The 18,734-nt window shown below is 39.4% G+C and overlaps 1 protein-coding gene across 2 annotated transcripts in view; it reads right to left on the bottom strand.

Annotated features, from left to right (window-relative positions):
* Positions 1-18,734, bottom strand: part of LOC105926197 (INSC spindle orientation adaptor protein) — a 103,007-nt gene that overhangs the window by 42,292 nt on the left and 41,981 nt on the right. The window contains exons 1-2 of one of the 2 annotated variants that reach the window (XM_021316343.2): positions 11,188-11,463; positions 4,530-4,621 (exon numbers count right to left, since the gene is read on the bottom strand). The exons of the other annotated variant lie outside the window; for it this stretch is intronic. Of the exons in view, the coding sequence (XP_021172018.1) occupies positions 4,530-4,603 (74 nt within the window). The 5' untranslated portion in view covers positions 4,604-4,621; positions 11,188-11,463. Of the gene's footprint in view, positions 1-4,529; positions 4,622-11,187; positions 11,464-18,734 lie in introns of those variants that run through there. 2 annotated transcript variants of the gene reach the window in all.

Raw genomic sequence — 18,734 nt, 5'->3', positions numbered from 1 at the left:
AGAATTGTACAACTACACACATGTAACTTCCCAATATGTGGTAAGAGTTTTGAATGGTGTGCCTTATGAATAGAAACGTTTCTATTGTTTGTTCAGCAGTTTTCTAACAGTCTGAGTACACTAAAGAGGACTTTAGTGTACTAACAAGAGCTTTCTTTGGATCTCAGCAACTAAGAAAAGAACTAGCTGAAGGAAAGGAAAGTTCTACTCGCTGATTTATCATTCGTTTATCATCCAGCTAAAGTTTGTGTTGTTCAGTATTGCACAATCCCGTTGGATCTTCGGATATCTGTGACTGTTTGACAGCATTGACAATTTGTTATTGCTTTAGATTTTGATTGTTTGGTATGTGGCGAGTTCTTGGTGTGTTTTCTGCATCTTAGCCACAACTGTCTGGCCGATTGTTTGGAATCTCAGCTTTCAATCTGCAACTCGCTGACTTTGAATGTGGGGTAAAATCGAGGAGTTTATTTATTTAGCTTTGCTGTATCTAAATGTTTGATCAAAGATGAATTGCTGGTTTGACTATATCCCAAACCCAGTTGTTGTGATTCAATCCCAGGTATTTGCTTATTGCCCTGATTACAGTATTTTGAAGGTATGGCTACTGGGAGTCCCTCACCAAACTCACCTCAGATACCAGCTGTTGCTTTATTGGCATTTATGTCTGCTGCTGCACCATTCAAACATTTGTGAGACCCGAGTTTTCTGTAGCTTTTATCCACACATGATTAATTGGAACCACACTGAAATATGTTACAAGCTGACATAAAGTACAATGAAGTGAGGAAGCATCAGTAAACAAAAGCTGTGAGAAGCTGCTTCCAAGAAGTTGCTGGATGTTTTCAGTCAAATAAGGTTTTAGAAAGTAATTATTGGGGCCGGTGGCACAGGGACAGCAGATACAAAGAGGAGGCCTTCCTGGATTCGACTCCAGCCAGTAGACCTTTGCCGCATGTCTTCCCCCACTCTCTCAGCCCCCCTTCCTGTCAGATTACTTTCATTAAAGGCTACTAGTGCCACAAAAAGTACAAAAAAACAAAAACAAAGTATATATGAAACTAAGCAAATATTACGTGAAAAGCTTTTAGTCCATTAGAGTGACTTTCTTAAATGAGTCAGCCCTGTAGTGAAGCCTGTTGATTAACTGACAATGAACAGTTTATATTTTGTGTTAATTTAAGAAGACAAATTTAAAGCAGACAGTTGTGTTTTTTTATAAATTTAAGTCATTTACCTCTCGACTCAGTGCTGTGGTGTCCAAACATTTTGTCACGTGGGCTAAAATTGTGATGTTGAAAGCACTCGAGGGCCTATAAATATGATTTTTTTTCTTTTATTAAGACTGCAGATTTTATATATATATATATATATATATATATATATATATATATATATATATATATATATATATATATATATATATATATATATATATATATATATATATATATATATATATTATTATTACTTGCTTGACAATGACAATAAGGTGGGTCAACTGATTTTTATTTTCTTGGCCCAGAACAAAATACAATAACAACAAACACAACAACAACAAAAAACATCTATTCTCACCAACATGAACTGGATTTGGGTCACTCTTTGGGTCACACACTATCTCTAGCCAAGTTTGATAAATAGGCTGAAGGCATATTGGCAGCCAGGTCTGCTTTTGAATACAATTTACAGGATATTTCTGGTACTATTTACTATGAAATGAAAAAGAAAGCCAAAAGCTTGACTTGTTCAAGGAGTCAATCATTCCCCATTGGATATCTGAGTTCTTATTAGACGTCAAAATGCTATGATTTCTGTTGGAAGACCTGGGACAGAAATAATCATAAGACTGGAGAAGTGAAATCAGAGATTAACCTTTTTAGAAGCAACAGCAACTCAATGGCCAGTGAGATCAAAACAAAACTGAATTCATTTCTGTGATTGCGTTGAACTAATGCTTTGGTGACGAGGTGCAACATACATTTTATGTGTTATTCTAAGAAGGCATGAGCTCATATCAGGTTACACCAAAACTAGTCCCAAAACTACTTAGTTTCCATCGTATCCTTCCTCTTATCTAAAGTCCTTTGCATGAAGTCCCTGTGAACGTTTTCTCTGGCAATGGGGAGCATGGAGCAATGAAGTACTACCCCTCTCCCACCTGTTTCCAAACACTGCTGTCAGTTGGCTTCAAGAATGCTACTAAGCTTTTCCCATACCCGCAAGAAAGCTAAATTCAGCTGTCTGAAAATGTTTCCGCTTTAAAAGGAAATATGGACAGACATTATTTGGAAACCAACTGAGCCAATCATACCTTTTAAGGGAACTGTTTTAAAACTATAGCTAGCAAGCCACTAACCTGTCTGTCTGTAAAGCAGCCAATGGCACAACTACTTGTTACATACCCACTACTGGTCAATAAAGAGCAGATCAGCAAAATAGAATATTTGGCATTTGAAAAACACCCAACCGAGTGGCATTCTTTGTTTTTACATAAATCTGTGTAATGAATTTGAAACCACAATAATGTCATAGATATAGTTTTGTTTTAATAGATGCTATCGTAACAACTCTGATAATATTTTCAGTTTATTACAGCAGCAGGTGTTGTCTGAATCCTGTGAAACTGGTACTGTTACTAGTTATACAGTTAGAACCTCATAGGAGCCCATGCCTAGTGCTGAGTTACACTCTATGCTTGGTTCTTTATCTGAGCCCACTTGTTTAGCGGATGTTATCAAATGGGGATCTGACTGTGGTCAGGACAAACCAGAATTCCCCTGTAACCATTACCAGCACTAAAGCTTAGTCATCAAGTTACAAATTGGTAATATAGCTTTAAGTCTCATGGTTTACTTACTGAAAATACTTCCTGATTTAAACAAATGATAATGGGCTGTTTGTTCAAATAGACCAAATGCTTGAACAGCTGAGAGCTGCCATTGTGCCAGCATCTCACACACCGCAGCTGCTGTGGACCGCTCACACACGAGAAGGTACCAGGAGAGAAAGCATCCAGCTCTCTTCAGAGTCCACATACTGTTCCTGACATGCTTATTGAAGGCCAACATAAAGTTTGAGTGCATTGGCGCCGAAGCGTCAGCTTTGCTCGTAATTGGTTATGGTGTCAGCCAGATTAGTGCTTTCAAATCAGTCCACTGACAGACATTTTAAATACATTTTTATAATGAAATGGGCCCAAGTGTGTGTGTGTGCGTGTTTGTGTGTGTATGCACGTGCGTGTGTGTGTGTCCAGTCACGATTATCGTGCCCTCGTGTCCAACTATGACACATTGTGATGACCAAACAGTAAAGAATTACATTGTTGTCTCACAGAGCAGAGCACAATGTCGTCTACATCAGCCTCTTATTCTTTACAGTCTGCGAGGTAAACAATTAGAGAAAAGAGCAATAACACTTTCTTGGCTTTTCTTGGCAACATGCAGAAAATGTCAACCATTTGCTGTGTGAAGCGCTTCATTTTATCCCTTCCTACCACACCAGACTACAAAATGATATTTCAAGATGTTTCAAAATGTTTGACATTTAATGTCACGCAAAGAAGAGGAAATGATTAGATTAAAAACCAGAGAAATAAAAAAAGAGTGACCCTGACATACTCTACGGACCCGAACATAAAGAGCCGGCAACAACTTTCCAGACAGATTCGGCGCTTATTGTTCAAACAGCTTTACTCGCGGTCAGCTGTTTCTGTTAGAGCAACAGGAAGATGTCCTGCATAATCGTGAATGAGCTGGAGTTCAGAAAAATAAATAAGGGCCTGCATTAATGCCCACAACACGTGAAACAGCACAGTGGCTCTGAGCATCTGTGGCACGCGTCTATGGGAATGTCTGATCGATTCATCAGTGGTGACACAAATCTTATAAAGGAATCACATGCTGGTGGACCTCTGCACTGGACGTTCAGAATATTTGGCGTAGCGCACCTTTGATTTAATGTTGAAGAAACGTTTTATGAAAACAGACGAAAAGAGTTTCAGGACAAAAACTGGAGTTTAGGTTATTTCCCGTCAAACTTCAGCATCTCAGTAGGATATGAAAACGCCTTTATTTTGGTAAAGACACCCTGACAACTCATCTCTTCACAAAGTTAGGCAAGACCAAGTCGTGTTTTTTTTTGTTTGTTTTTTTTGTTCAAAGAAGGTCTTTGGAAAGAGTTTCTGATAGATAAATAATAAATGGCAGACTGTAAGCGTGGATGTGAGTCTTTCACAGTTGTGATGCTCTTGCTGCAGATTTTTAGGGAACCTCATGTAAAAAAAAAAAAAGGTGGGGGAGCGCCAGGCATAGCACATGCACTTCAGATGACTTGATTTGTAAAATAATAGATAAACTCAAGTAGTCTTGACAAAAAGTACTGTGATATTAAAGACTGGCGTTGTTTTAAAGTGTTAGAAGCTTGAAAAAACTGCTGTGGCTGGGTGTTCCACGGAGCAAGCCTGTTGAGAGCGTACGTAAATACGTGGCAAAGGCGAGGTGCAGAGAACAGGTCGTGCTGCCACTTGCCTCATCGGCGACGACGAGAGCGAGCTGCTCTGTCTGGAGCTGCTCTGAGGGGTCGGCGTTCTCTCCGAGGCCATCTTACTTCAGCTCAGCGTCTGAAATGCAACACACGCGTCATAATCACAAAGATTGCACGATGTTAGCGGGATATTTCCCGTTTTTTTTTTTTTTTTCAACAAACGTATGTTCTTGTCTGCTTACATTTGCACCGCTGCTCGGTGTTGTTCTGAATCCTTTTAACAGAGACTGCTGTCACACACACATACTGTCTGATTGCACCTCCTGCATCCTCTGCAGTGTTGTCCACCACAGTATCTCCTTATTGATCTACCTCCAAGCATTCTATTCTTGTCATATAGCTTCTTTTTTTTCTCTCCCTCCGAGTAATTTAATTATCAATAAACCCCCCTGTATTAAATAGCAGCAAGCCACTAGTGTGCCAGTGGAATAATATTTCTTATCTTCTAATTTATTGGCTGGCTGCCAGCCAGTGACTCTCTTTGCCATTTTTAAGCCCGAGCAAGGAGGCTGATGCTCCTAAGTGCCCACAACTTTATTCCACTGTTTTATGGATGTATCCCATTTAGATTAGTCCGTCTTCCATCGGGAGAAGCCACAGATGTCCCCTCATGCCTTAACAGTGCTCTAATCCTTTTAGTTAATGACATCCTCCAGAGGTGTGGTTACATATTATGTTTTTAAGTTGGGATGTCATTAGCAGGTACTTAAAACGAATAAATTTTTTTTTTTTGTCCCATGCAATTGAGAACCTAATTAATGATATTACCCTGTGCTTTTGTGATAAAGCTCACGAGGTTCCCTTTCGCCACTACCTTTAGAAATAGAAAAGCAGCCTGAAAAAGTGGGATGAGAAAGAAATCAAACGCGTTGCTCATTCAGTCCCACCTTAGCAGCTTTTCCAATGTGATGAAGAGGTCACATGACAGAACAGCTGATAAGTTTGTAAAGGTCTGGAAACTTGACAAGGTACCTGTTATGAGCATTACATCCTGTGCCGGGCTGTTTGCTTTGATTGTGCTGTAACTCCCAGGGTTGCGTAGTTATGAACACCAAGAGAATATATGAGTCAGTTACTTTGTTGCTTCAGTGGATGAACGGTTGATCGGCTCGACTCACAATATACACAAAGCGATGGAAGGAGGTAAAAGAAATGGGCGGGGGTCTTTTAACTGCAGTCTTGGCATGGCTCCTCCAGGGACCAATTTCAGAGAAAGCATCACAGTAATTCAGAAAGGATACCAGTGCTGGGCCAGCAAAGTGGAGGACTGGCATTTGGAGGAATTTTGTGTTTAAGGGGTGAATAAACATGACATCCGTGACGTTTGGTTTAGTGATAATAGAGCAGGATACAATACTTCGAACAACCGGTGGAGTTTAATTTCCCTGTTACAACTGTTGCAATAAAAGTGTGGATTAATTATACTGGCCCTATAATTGTGGAAAGGGTCAAAGCCATCAAGTCAGAGTTTCAGCAGATTCCATTACATGTGCCTCCGGCTCATTATAACGCTCTTCTGAGGATTACCCTATAAATGAAGATGAGTTGTTCAATCAAGCAATTCAGTCCTGGGCACTTAGAGTGTGTCACTAAGTGCTGTGTTAAGGACCATTACGCTGAAAGTGATCACTTTCCCTCCTGTCATGAGCCACCACACAGTGTGTTTTGGTTCTACTCATCTTAAAGACATAATTCGGTACCGACAGTCGCTTTATACATCTGGGTCAGAAGTTCATAAACAATAATTACGGGCATTATTGTGATATGAATTTTAGACATTTATTATATATTTTTTTTATTGTGATTGAAATGATAAATTATGAAAACACAAATTTGTTTTTTATTAAAATGTATCAGAAATATAGAACACAAATATCTTTATTGTCCCACAATGGGGAAATTCGGGTGTGTCCGTGGCAAAAGCAAGTAGACAGAGTTAGACAATAGATTAGAACTATGAAAAACAAGCTACAGGAGCAAGAATTAAGATATTTACTGCAAAATTAATGAAAATCATTCTCATTTGTCACCCAGGATGGAAGTAACATTCCCTATAAACAATCGGTCCTCTCCATCCATAATGTCTTGGTCAAATTTTTCTCCTTTCAAAATTAGAGTTACGGTCCAGAACGACTTCGGTTCAGAGTGTAGCCCGTCTTTACTTCCTGCTTCCTGAGCCAATCATGAGAGAGTTCCCAGTGTTCCCAAAACAGAGCACAGCATTTGGTATTTTATCTTGGCAAAAGAGCAGCAGCCTGGAAACATGGAAGCCAGTAAGAGAAGCAGACCAGAAATAGAACAAGATTCAACATCATATACCTATCCATTTGGAAGTAAAACTTCACAACAGCAACACATATTTAGAAACGGCACATTAGATTGTTGTGAGTGGCAGGCTAATGTACCAATTTGAGCCATTAGGTGTCAGTATTACACCTCAGAAGAGCTAAAGCGAATGCAAATGGACATAAGCATCTCAGAGACAGTGTAAAGCATTTTTAATCAGATCAAGAGCCCATGCAACCATGAACATGTTGTAAACAACAGTCTGTTGTGAACTGCAGAGATGATAAAGTCTAAAAGTAGCTGGGATGAAGGACCTGTGGAAGCGCTCCTTAAAGCATCTGGGATGCAGCAGTCTGTCACTAAAACAATTCTCCAGCTCTGCTACAGCTCCATGCATGGAGTGGGAGACATTGTCCATCAGGGATGTTATTTTTCAGTTACATACCAGTGAAAATATATATTTGTATATTGCTACTGAAAAAATGTGCCTTAGCTACATTTTGTAGCAATCAGCAAGCTTCTGGTACAATTATGGCTTGGATAATTTACTTCTTCTCTTGACAGAATTGCCAGTGTTCATTCATAACTGGTTGGCTCCTGGCAGGTCAGCTTTTGGGAAGGGTATTATAAAGGCTTAATGTTTGACTGGATTATTCATTCAAAAGATATTGTTGTGTTATGACAGTTCTTTCCCAGTTTCAATTGGATCAAAACTGTTACCTGCATTTATTTGTTGAATTGTGTAGAATGTTAGGATCAACCCAGTAGACACCAAGAAACTGGAAACTGTTGGAGCACAGGTTTGGTATCTTGCCATAAACAGAGATGATGGACACCAAGAAAGAAGACTCTGTCTAAAACAAAAGATTTAGCAATCTGACCATAGTTGCAAGAAAGATGCTCTGAGCAGTCAAAGTAAGGCCTTCAATCGAAGAATAGTCTACTAACTGTTAAGCAATGTGGTGGTTGCATCATGCTATGGGCTTGTGACTAATATTATTAGTGATCTGAATAAAAATTCAAACTTGTCCATCTAATTTATGCGTTTACTATATATTGAAGTTGTTTTGTATAGTCATGCCATCCTAAAGAAACATCTGTTCAACTCATAAAAAGCCCCAAATATATTTATTTTATGCTCGTGATGAATATATGTAAACCTCTGACCTGAAATATATAATATTACATAAAAGCACCCAAAGTTGCCCTTTCCATAATATCCAGATCTCATTCCACTGAGCGCAGACAGCCCGGGTTGCACTCTCCTCTCTGGTTTACCAGGGCTGCAATAGCTACAGAAAGTTTCCTGACCACATGGTCAGCAACAACAGCAGTAATTTTCTTTCTGTCTTGGACATTTCTTTTCATGTCCCGGCTGTAACCTGAGATTGCCCAGAGGGTTCCCCCTCCTTATGTTGCTTTGGTGAATAAGTGGTTTGTAGGTAAGTCAGACAAAGGACACCTCTGTCTAAGCCTCAGGTCACATGCTGGGTAAAATAACACCCACTCATAGACTTATATGTAGGAGAAATCACTAGGGTGTGTTCTGAGCTTTACAGAAGGTATGTTTTAACTCTTTGCACATGTGTTGAGGGCATTGAAATGTTGTTGTATCCCTGTTTCCGATCTTTCTGTCACTTACAGTTTTACAAGTTATGTTTCAAATTATTTTTATTACTTTGTTGAATTAACATGGCACTTAGACAGTACTGTCCTCTGGTAAACAGATGGATTGTTCAAATGTTTGCAGCAAAAGGATGCAGATGCTGTCCGAAACGTCATTAATAGGTGTTTAATTTACCTTTGTTCCTCAGCTCTCTAAGATATTTTTTGATTTTCAGGTAGATGACAAATAGAACATGGCAAAAAGAAAAACTAGAAATGTAACGGTAACATACCTAAGTGCTGAAAACAGCACATTTAACCAACATTTGGGTTTTTATGATGAGTTCTAAAGCACAAGAATGTAGTCAGCTATTAAATTTAATTGAATTGAATTCAATTTAGTTTTATTTATATAGCGGCAATTCGTGAACATGTCATCTCAAGGCACTTTACAAAGTCAACTTCAATCAGATCATACAGATTGGTCAAAAATGTCCTATATAAGGGAACCAGTTGATTGCTTCAAAGTCCCGAGAAGCAGCATTCACTCCTGGAGAAGCGTAGAGCCACAGGGAGAGTCGTCTGCATTGTCCATGGCTTTGCAGCAATCCCTCATACTGAGCAAGCATGAAGCGACAGTGGAGAGGAAAACTCCCCTTTAACAGGGAGGAAAACCTCCATCAGAACCAGGCTCAGTATGAACGATCATCTGCCTCGACCGACTGGGGGTTAGAGAAGAATTCTAAACTGCTTTTCTATTAAGCACATAGAATAACCACTTGATGAGGGTGAAGTAGTACAAACATATTTTAAAAAAGGAAATTGAAACTTTAAACCACATCTAAGTCTTGCACGGCCGCTCTCCTGCTACTGTTAGATGGGTTTTTGCTTGAAGACACCTGAATCAAATAGTTAGATCATTAGTGAGACACCGCAGAACGTGACTGCATAGTGAGGATGTATTCAAGTATTCTGAGTTGGACCACAAAGGCGTTCAAATGTTGCAGGAAACCAGCCTTTGAAAACTGGAGTTTGAGAATGCTTTAATTCATGACATCCTAGAGATGATCAAACATTTTTACAAGATAAGTTGAGAGTTGTTTATAACATATCGTCAAAACAGTGGACAATGCATGTTGTTGTCAGTAACAATATACCTTGCATCACTTTCCACGTGATGCAAGTCATGGTAAATGGTAAGTGGACTGAATTTATGTAACACTTTTCTAGTCATACGGACCACTTAAGGTACATTAAAGTGCATTGCCCAGGTGCACACTGACATGTGACAATGGGAAGCTGGAATCAAACCCAAAACCTTCTGACTACTCTGTTGACTGAGTCACAGTCGCCCCATGAACCGTGAACAAAACGGCTTATGATTGCATTTTCACCTCATACTTGATTAACAACAATGATTTAGATGTGCCGATCAATTGGCAAGCAACCAAATGTGTCTCAGAAGTAAAATGTCTTGGTTTCATCTTGTACTCCCATTTCATATTTAATTAATATGCCGAGATGGTGGGCCGAGTTGCAAAAGCAAACCTGTATATATTTAGATTAAATAAAAAACTGCCTAATATTTCATGCTTCCCAGGGACAGGGGTTGCAAATTAGCTATTGCTAAAACCTGTATACACAGCACATATTTGTCCCTGTTAAATCAATAAACAGCATTATACATTTTATGTTTGTTTTTATTTAAATCACTTTTCAACATGGTGGTCAAAAGCAGCATCTACTGTAAAACGATCAAGCCACTGATCATGATAAATAAGATGTTTAAGATCTTGGAAAGGAAACCTATTGGATCACACCACTGTCATGTTTTTAAGAAACTGAAATTGGTCGATTTCATTAGAGTTTCAAACCTCTGACTTATTTTTGCATGCTGACTTGGTAAGGCTTTGCGGGTGCTCAATTAAATTTTGGTTTCTCTAAGAACTACTGGTTGTGTAACTGGTGGAGCATCCGGTGGAAATCATAAGATGGCTTTGTGTTAAACGTCTGCGGGGAAAACAGTGTTCTCTGCATGAGGGGTCTACATGTGTTAGTCCTAACCTGTTGAACTAAAACTGAACTCTGACTCGGATCTTTTGAAATTATAATGGAATCAGTTTTAATGCATCTCTTACACACTGAGACACTCTTGGAAAAGACATTTTTAATCTTAATGAGTTGATTGAATAAAGGTTACTAACATAAACTTATAGTCACTAAATATTACCACCATTTATTATTCAACTTGATGTATGATGTATTGTCTTATTTGTTTTATATTTGGTCTTCATTGTGTTCATGTTTTTTTTATTTTGTTTTTTATTCACATTTTAAAACCTTGCACACTATTCTTGTTTGTATACAACCACAACCCTGATTAGGGAGTTCTTGTTTTTGCTGATGGTAAATACTTGTCCCTTTCAAAAGACACTAATAAATGAAATGACATAAAATGAACATGCCTGTTTAGTAAGATCCTTTTTTCTGTGATTTTACTCACTATGTTCAACAAAACCTGCTGCATCACTTTAAAAAAACACACAAAGTCTTTCGTATCATAAACTGGAGTAAAACAGAATACCCCTAGTTAAAACCACAGAATAAATCTAAAAACTGATTTGCAGTAAACAAAATACCACAGTATTTGGATTCAGCTTCCATGACGTGGCAAAACCTATTGCTTTGTGCTCCACTCGAACAAAGAAATCAAACATTGAGACGGCGGAGTAAAAAGCAAAAACCACTCACCATTTCTTAGAGGCCAGCCCTAGCTTGAATTAATGTGGTGGAGTTCAAGACAAAGTTAGTAAGGCTGCATGTTCCAGAGTGAACATTCTTGAGTCATCAGCAGTCCCTGGTTTTGTTTGACATAGTTTGGGTTTACTTTGATAGAACCTTTGTTCGAAATGCTCCTTCTCCCACTGTTTTCTTGACACTCTGGCTAAAGGAAGCCTCTCTGCTGCACGAGTCGCCTTTGGGTGCCGAGTTTTATAGAAGGACTGGCGTCTCAATAATGCTGTCCTCCTCTCATTGAGCTGAAGGCTGGATTCACAGGGGAAGACAGTGGTTGCAGTCTCACCACAGAGCTGTCATGTGGGGACAAAAAGAGAGCAAGAACGGCACTGTATGATTGCCAGGGTGGGAACAAGCTGGAAGACGGTTGTGCTGAGCCATGGAGTCGGCATTCCCATCCCACACATGAAGTGGGTTCGCTCAAAGTGGGTCCTTGTGCTTGGACAGAGAAAGCCACACATGGCAGCACATAATGCCTGATACCAACTGCTTTAATACCAACTCAAGTTTCCCCTCATACATCAGATTTAATGTCTACATTACATCTGACTAAACTGCTCTCTCTTTATCAAAATACTTCCTAATATATTAGGATCTGATGTAGCCAGTCTAAAAAAAAAAAAAAAAGGTATGAAACAAAAGTATGAAACAGCCTGGAAGAATTCAATAGTTCAGGTCAGCTAAGAAAAATGAACTATATAGCCCTGTCAGCTAATGTGCACTTAGCTTAATCAAAAATACCAAACAGGCCCCAGCAATGAAAAAAACATTTTTTGCTTCTGTTTCACAGCATTCTGTGCTATACAGAGAAAACGCACAGCTACTATTATGTTACATAACAATAATTTGTTTAAAGTACATGGCTCTGTGTCCAGACACAACAACTTTTCCACTATCTCAATAAAGCTAAATGCAGAGCATTCCTTAGATAACACGGGCATGGGTAGCCTATTTTAAGTGATAGCTGGTGGTTTGAGGGAGCGTTGGTTGTTTGTCCCAGTATTTGCCCTGTGAAGAACTTTTGATCTGGGACATGCTCAATGGCTAAATTGAGCATGGGTACACCAAGGTTTTTAAAAAGTTCTGGTTAAAAACCTCAAACACGTTTTGTTACATCAATCATGCAGTTTAGAGTTGTTTTACCTGTTTCTGATTTTGCTACAGGTGGTCATTTGTGAAACAGCACCATTGTTTGGCTGAGAAAACAGCAATAAACTTACGACGCATACGGCTACTCCCCGTTCTGATAATCTTCGCCCTGTTTAGTGATTCCACCGGTCTGGAAAGGCCTGGAAGAAGGAAACGCCCCCTGGACGTTGTTTTGGCCCCTTCCACATCCCCTCCACATTCACACCCCACCCCCTTTTACAGTTTAAAGAAATCTGCGAGAAATGGTAGATGGTATAAATGCATTACTATAAATGAAACATAAATAAAAGAAAAAAATATAAATAATGTTTCTGTATCTATACATGCAAGATTATCTTGGATATTTTTAAGGTGTAATCCACCTCTTGCTTTAGTCACACCAGGAGGTCCCGCCTTAAAACATAATACTACAACGTAATTGGCCCAAACCGTTTTTTGTTTGGACACAAACGGTTGAAGCTGGAGAAGTACAAGAGGGATTCTCGTGTGTTTGCGAACGCACAAATACCGCAGGGATTCATCTGCCAGGCAAGGTTATTTAACCGGGGCAGCACGTCGTAACCAGCCCTTGGTGCAAAGCGATAAAATGATCGAGATGAGTGTCCTGCCTTTGGAGTCGAAATGAGAGACGCTGGTATTATTAAAAGTTGCCCTCGGCCTCCTAAAGTTCTGAATGAATTTGGTCTGAAAGGATGACAAATTGAAGAGAAAGATAATACGAGTAACCGAAGAGCACAGAGCACACTCCAAATAAATTAAAGGCCAAAGTGAACTTCATGGGAGACCTCAGTGTTGAAGGCAAGTCAGAAAATAGCAGGACTGGAATTTGCCACAATGCATATAAAAAAGCCACAGAGCTTCTGGGAGAATTTCTTTTGGACAGATGAGACCAAACTGGAGCTTTTTGGCAAGGCACATCAGCTCCATTTTCACAGACACCTAGAAAAGAACACTGTCCCTACTGTGAAACATGGAGGAGGCTCTGTTATGTTCTGGGGCTGCTTTGCTGCATCTGCACTGGCGGCATTCTGGAGATAAATCTGCGGCCTAGTGTCAGAACGCTTGCTCTCAGTTGTAGGTCATGGTCTTTCAATAGCGTAATGACCCAAAGCACACAGCTAGAACCACCCAAGAACGACTATATGACTATTCTGAAGTGGCCTCCTATGAACCCTGATCTAAATCAAATTAAACTCGATAACTGCACCCTCACCAGCACTGTGGCACACACTGTTTTTAACACGTCCACTGTATCTGCACCGTGGCCTCATTGTTTTCAGTGGGAGCCAGTGTCAGTGCTTGTTGACCAGCTCAATAGCTAGGAAAAGAGATTCTGTTAGGGGGGGGGGGGAGCCAATCCCAAATAAGTGACTTCATGTCCAAAAACAAGCCTAAAAAACCACAATCACCACTTATGAAAGCAACTTTTGTAATTAACAAGCTCAAAGTCGCTTATAATAAGCGGACTTGGCAATACTACTTTCGCCTCCCGTGATGACAAGTTATGGAACCCCCTAACAAATCATGATTTAACCGTATACAAGACCCCCCCCCCCCCCCACACACACACACACACACACACACACACACCTGCCGCAAGGTTTGTACGCTTGTGAGAAGGCTGAAAATTTTGAGCGACCCATAACGATAGTTTCTATCCATCATTTTATGTGTTCTGTTTCCCAAAATCCCTGATGTTTCTAAATAGTGTTCTCAGCATTTAAGGATGTAATACAAAATATTTTGATGTTTTACATTACAAATGTTGAGCTACACAGACTCACTACACTGAACAAATAAGTGTTTTTCTCAACGTGACTTTTTAGAGGCCATAATAAAAAAAAAAAATCCAGTATACACATTGTGCAACTATAGAACAACATCTGGCTTTGTACAGAAATTCAACTCACTCAAATAGGGGGACAGTCAGTACAATTCATATTTGTCCGTTCTTTATTCTTGCAAAATCTTAATTTCTGATACCACCTGTACAAAAGGAACAGCTTCCACAGTTCTTCCCACTTTCTCTTAACGACCATTTCCAGAACAAGCAAAACCCTATGCTGTTCCCATTCTATGTCCATATCATCACGGATGGAACATAAATTTGCATTTTTCAAGACACACAACAGCATATTCTGCTGAAGCTGCACTGTAGCTAGGTGGCTAATGATAGAAAAACAATGTCAACATCCTGAGATGTCTCAGGGAGGATGACGGGTTTCAGTAGCGTCACAGGTTTGAATGTGACACACTATGATGTCAGGAATAAATGTGTGGGAGGACGGAGAGGATGCATTCTTCCTTTTTTTCCGATGTATTTTTAAAACAATAAGAGGTTGAGTTTGGAAAAGAAAGTGGGGAAAAAAGTGAAAGGAAGCGGAAATCATGAGAAGATGACAGTGGAGATGGACTGGGAATTTACGCAGGTAAGAAAAAGTCACAAAGACTCTTGTAACTTACAGTTCTTCAGAATGTTGAGTTTTTGACTGGAAAAGTTTCGTGATAGTCGTTTTTGTTTGATTCCAGAAATTCAGACATTTTAGAGTTTGGTAAAATTTTAAAGGAGTCTTGTTTTAATCCACTCAGGTGAGGCGATTAAAATGACCTTTTTAGGCTTGCGATGCTTAACATTTCAGTATACACTGATCAGGCATAACATTATGAGATTCCCCAACTGGTCTGTGGCTATCTAGCCACTTATGCAACTCATTACAGTGTCCATTCTGTGACTGTAACAAAGATTAACTTCTTCAGTAACTGAATCTACAGTAGCATTTCTACTGATTCTGATCATCTGCTGGATGGGAATCTGTGAGTTATTTTTTGCTTTGTGTATCAATGAGCTCTGACCACCACTGACCCTGTGTCCGGTTCCATAGTGTTCCTTCCTTGGAGACCTTTTTATAGATGCTGACCACAGCAGATCAGCATCACCTGCAAGAACTTCGGTTTTGGAGATACTCGGAATCAGTCATTGCAACCATCACAATTTTGCGCTTCTCAAACTTGATCAAACCGATATTCTCCTTAAATCCAAATTTTGTTGTCAATTTTTATTGCTTATAATATATGTACAGAACATGCCTGTGCAAATTCTCATCCGGGTCATGGCAAGAGAGGCCAAGTGGAGGAGATAATCAGTGTTGTTCCTTCACCTGGTCGGAATGTTATGTCTAGTCATTGTATCCCATTGCTGGGACTGGACAACTAGACGAAAATGCCCACAAATATCTTTGCCACTAACATAACTGTTCCAGGTTTAAGCCAAGAACAAAATCCACTTCTGTTCTTGATTTGTCCTTAAAAGTAAAAATTAGTGTTGCACCGATATCGGTATCGGACAGGGCCCCGATCCAGCACTAAAATGGTGGTATCGGTATCAGTAAGTACCAACAAATAGGCAGTGATACCATTTTGATGTTTTGAACGCAGCCTTCTCTCTCCTGACTAGTATTATACATGTTATATAAGTTCCTGAAAGTTGCACTATTTTGGCATTTGAGAGCCAAAACTCAGGTGTTAAAAGAAATTATTCAATTATTAATGTCATTTTACTGTCTTACTGTTGCACTACTATTATACATGTTATAATTTCACGAATGTTGCACTATTTTGGCTTTTGAGAGCCAAATGTTTATTCCACTATTGTCACCCATTCCAGGTAGGCAATAAAAAGTTCTACCACCCTAAGTAGTATGTAGTTCTTCATATATACACACACACACATCAATTTCAAACAGATGGTATTGGTATCGGCCAATAATGCACAGCCAGGTATCGGGTATCGGGGCCAAAAAATGGCATCGGCGCAACACTAATAAAAATATGACAAAAGTCTGAAAGATTTAGTCCAAAAATGAGAATGGCTAACCATTAGCTGTTAATGATGCTGAACATGGGATCTGCTTCCTGATTATGCTAAACCGTATATGTGCAAGATAATTACACATAAATGACTATCAATCAGCTTTAAACAAGGGTGATTCTAAAATTAAAGTATATATTTTGAAAATAACAGTCATAACAGCTTTGTAGTGACAGGCTGATCTGCAGTACAGGCGTCCCACAGGGAACTGCCCTGGCACCTGTTCACCTTCTGCACTGCAGACCTTTCCATCAACTCCCTTGGCTGCCACCTCCGAGGTTCTCAGATGACTCTGCAACAGTCACCTTCATCGCGGGTGAAAACCACTCAGACTACAGTGGACACAGGACTTTGTGGGCTGATGCCAGAGGAACCACCTCCTGATTTATGTGGGAAACACCAGGGACCTTGTGGTAGATTTCAGCAGGCAGAGACTCACCACACTGATACCAGTGAACATGCAGGAAACCAACATTGAGATAATAGATTCTTATGAGTGCCTGGGTGTTCACCTGAATAATAAATTGGACTACAGTCACATCACTGATTCTCTTTACAGAAAGGGTCAGAGCAGACTCTACCTGGTAAGGAGACTCATTTATTTTAGAGTGCAGAGGGGACTCCTTAAGGCTGTGGGACAATGTCTCCAACCTCTTGCATGAAGCTGTTCCAGAGCTAAAGACTCCTGGATCCTAAGTGCACAAAAAGTGATATTGCCAATCCTCCCTCCCAGCAGCTGTTAGACTTTATACCCTTCACTGCTCCCAACAAAGTTCATAAGCGTTCACATCCCTGCTGTTTTTTCCCATTGTTTTTTGTATATAATCTGTTGCGCAATTATAATTGCACATTTTGTACACTTTCTGGTCACCTTACTCAGTTGCACATTTTATTTAATCGGAGAATGCAATTTTTAATAACCGTACAGTATTTTTTCTTCTGCTTTGAACCATTTACCCTTACTTCCTTTCCCCACTGTGGTACCATAAATGATTATTCCTTTTCTGTTATATTTGTTAAAGCCGTGGATACAAACGATATGTATTAAAACCACAATCCCTTTGGACATACATCCCTATTCACACGGGGACCAACAAGTAGATGCAGAGCCCTGAATCAAACATTATTTCCAAGCTGGAGCATAAGAGTTTAAAAAATGTAATTTGACGACCAACAAGACAAAAAAGTCTGGGTCCTCTGTGTATGCTTCTTATGCACCTTATTTGTACAATGGTTCAGGAGGAAATATGATTTTGTTTCACCAATAAATACACATAGCCTAATTATTCAGCTGTTATAGCTATCTCACTACCACACTGTTGTTCTTTACCTGGTACCACTTTAATGTACAACATCAAATCCATATGTATATAAGTCACCTTAAATGTACATAAGTCATCTTAAATCTCTGCTTTATTTCTTTTTTCTTTTTTTTCTCGATCCACTGTAAATACCTCATGCACCTTTTCCACCTTTTGGCACCTTCTTTTGATTATTGAGTCGATGTGACACGTGAATTTCTCCACTGTGAGATCAATAAACTCTATCTTATCTTATATTATATTATCTTATCTTAAATTAATCAGATGTCCAAGGTTTTACATAACTGTCAACACAGGAAATAAATCAAGTCTGATTAACTCTCCTGGTCTAGCAAGGGTTTTGTACTGTAACGGGACAAACTGTTATGCAATGACTGGCCAAACAAGGAGTATTCTCTCTGTTCTACACATTTATACTGCTGAGGACTTATTAAATAAATAAATAAAGTGAGGTAGTTATTTTTAGGTGCTCATGTACATATGGATAATAGTGCACATGAGAGCTGGAAGGCCTTCACAGATTTCACAGATCTTTCAGTGATCCCATGTAAAAAAAAAAAAAAAAAAAAAAAAGGTTGGAAATTATTGAACCCTGTCATATCTAGTAAGTTTACATCATGAAGGATAATTATAAGTGTTGTGGAAGGATAACAGCTACTGGTGCAAAGGCAGAAGTAAAGAGGACAAAATGCTTAAAACAAAGCTAAAAAGTGAACAGGTTGTCCTTTTAAGTCTTTATGAAAGACATTGTTTTGTTGATGACTGAACAGAGTCCTTTCCAGTTTCTTTCAGACAGTTTCCATGAAAAATGGGCCAGTCAGGGGTGATCAAAAGTATGCAGAGGGCTGCACAAGCAGAACCATTCGTCTACTCATGGCTGTGTGTGGATGTACAGAGAAAATATTCTAAAAGGCCCCTAATGGATGATACAAGTCAGTGTGACTGAATCCAAAGCCCGTTTTTAAGTAAGAAAAAGCTGAATATCATCCAGTTTTTGGCTCGAGCTTCCACAGACACAATGGAAGCAAAACAGAGTATGTGACAGCACAGCCACACGTTTGCTCCTTTCCACTCCTGACTCACATTATCTAGGATCTCAACTTGATCCACAGGAGAAAAAAAAAATGTTCTCCACTTTATTAAGAAGCAATGCGCTGAGCAAA

Source organism: Fundulus heteroclitus, chromosome 2 (genome assembly GCF_011125445.2).
Source record: "Fundulus heteroclitus isolate FHET01 chromosome 2, MU-UCD_Fhet_4.1, whole genome shotgun sequence".
Taxonomy (NCBI): Eukaryota; Metazoa; Chordata; class Actinopteri; order Cyprinodontiformes; family Fundulidae; genus Fundulus; species Fundulus heteroclitus.
The sequence above is the reverse complement of the archived record's forward strand: the minus strand, read 5'-3'. Positions and strand labels throughout refer to the sequence as shown.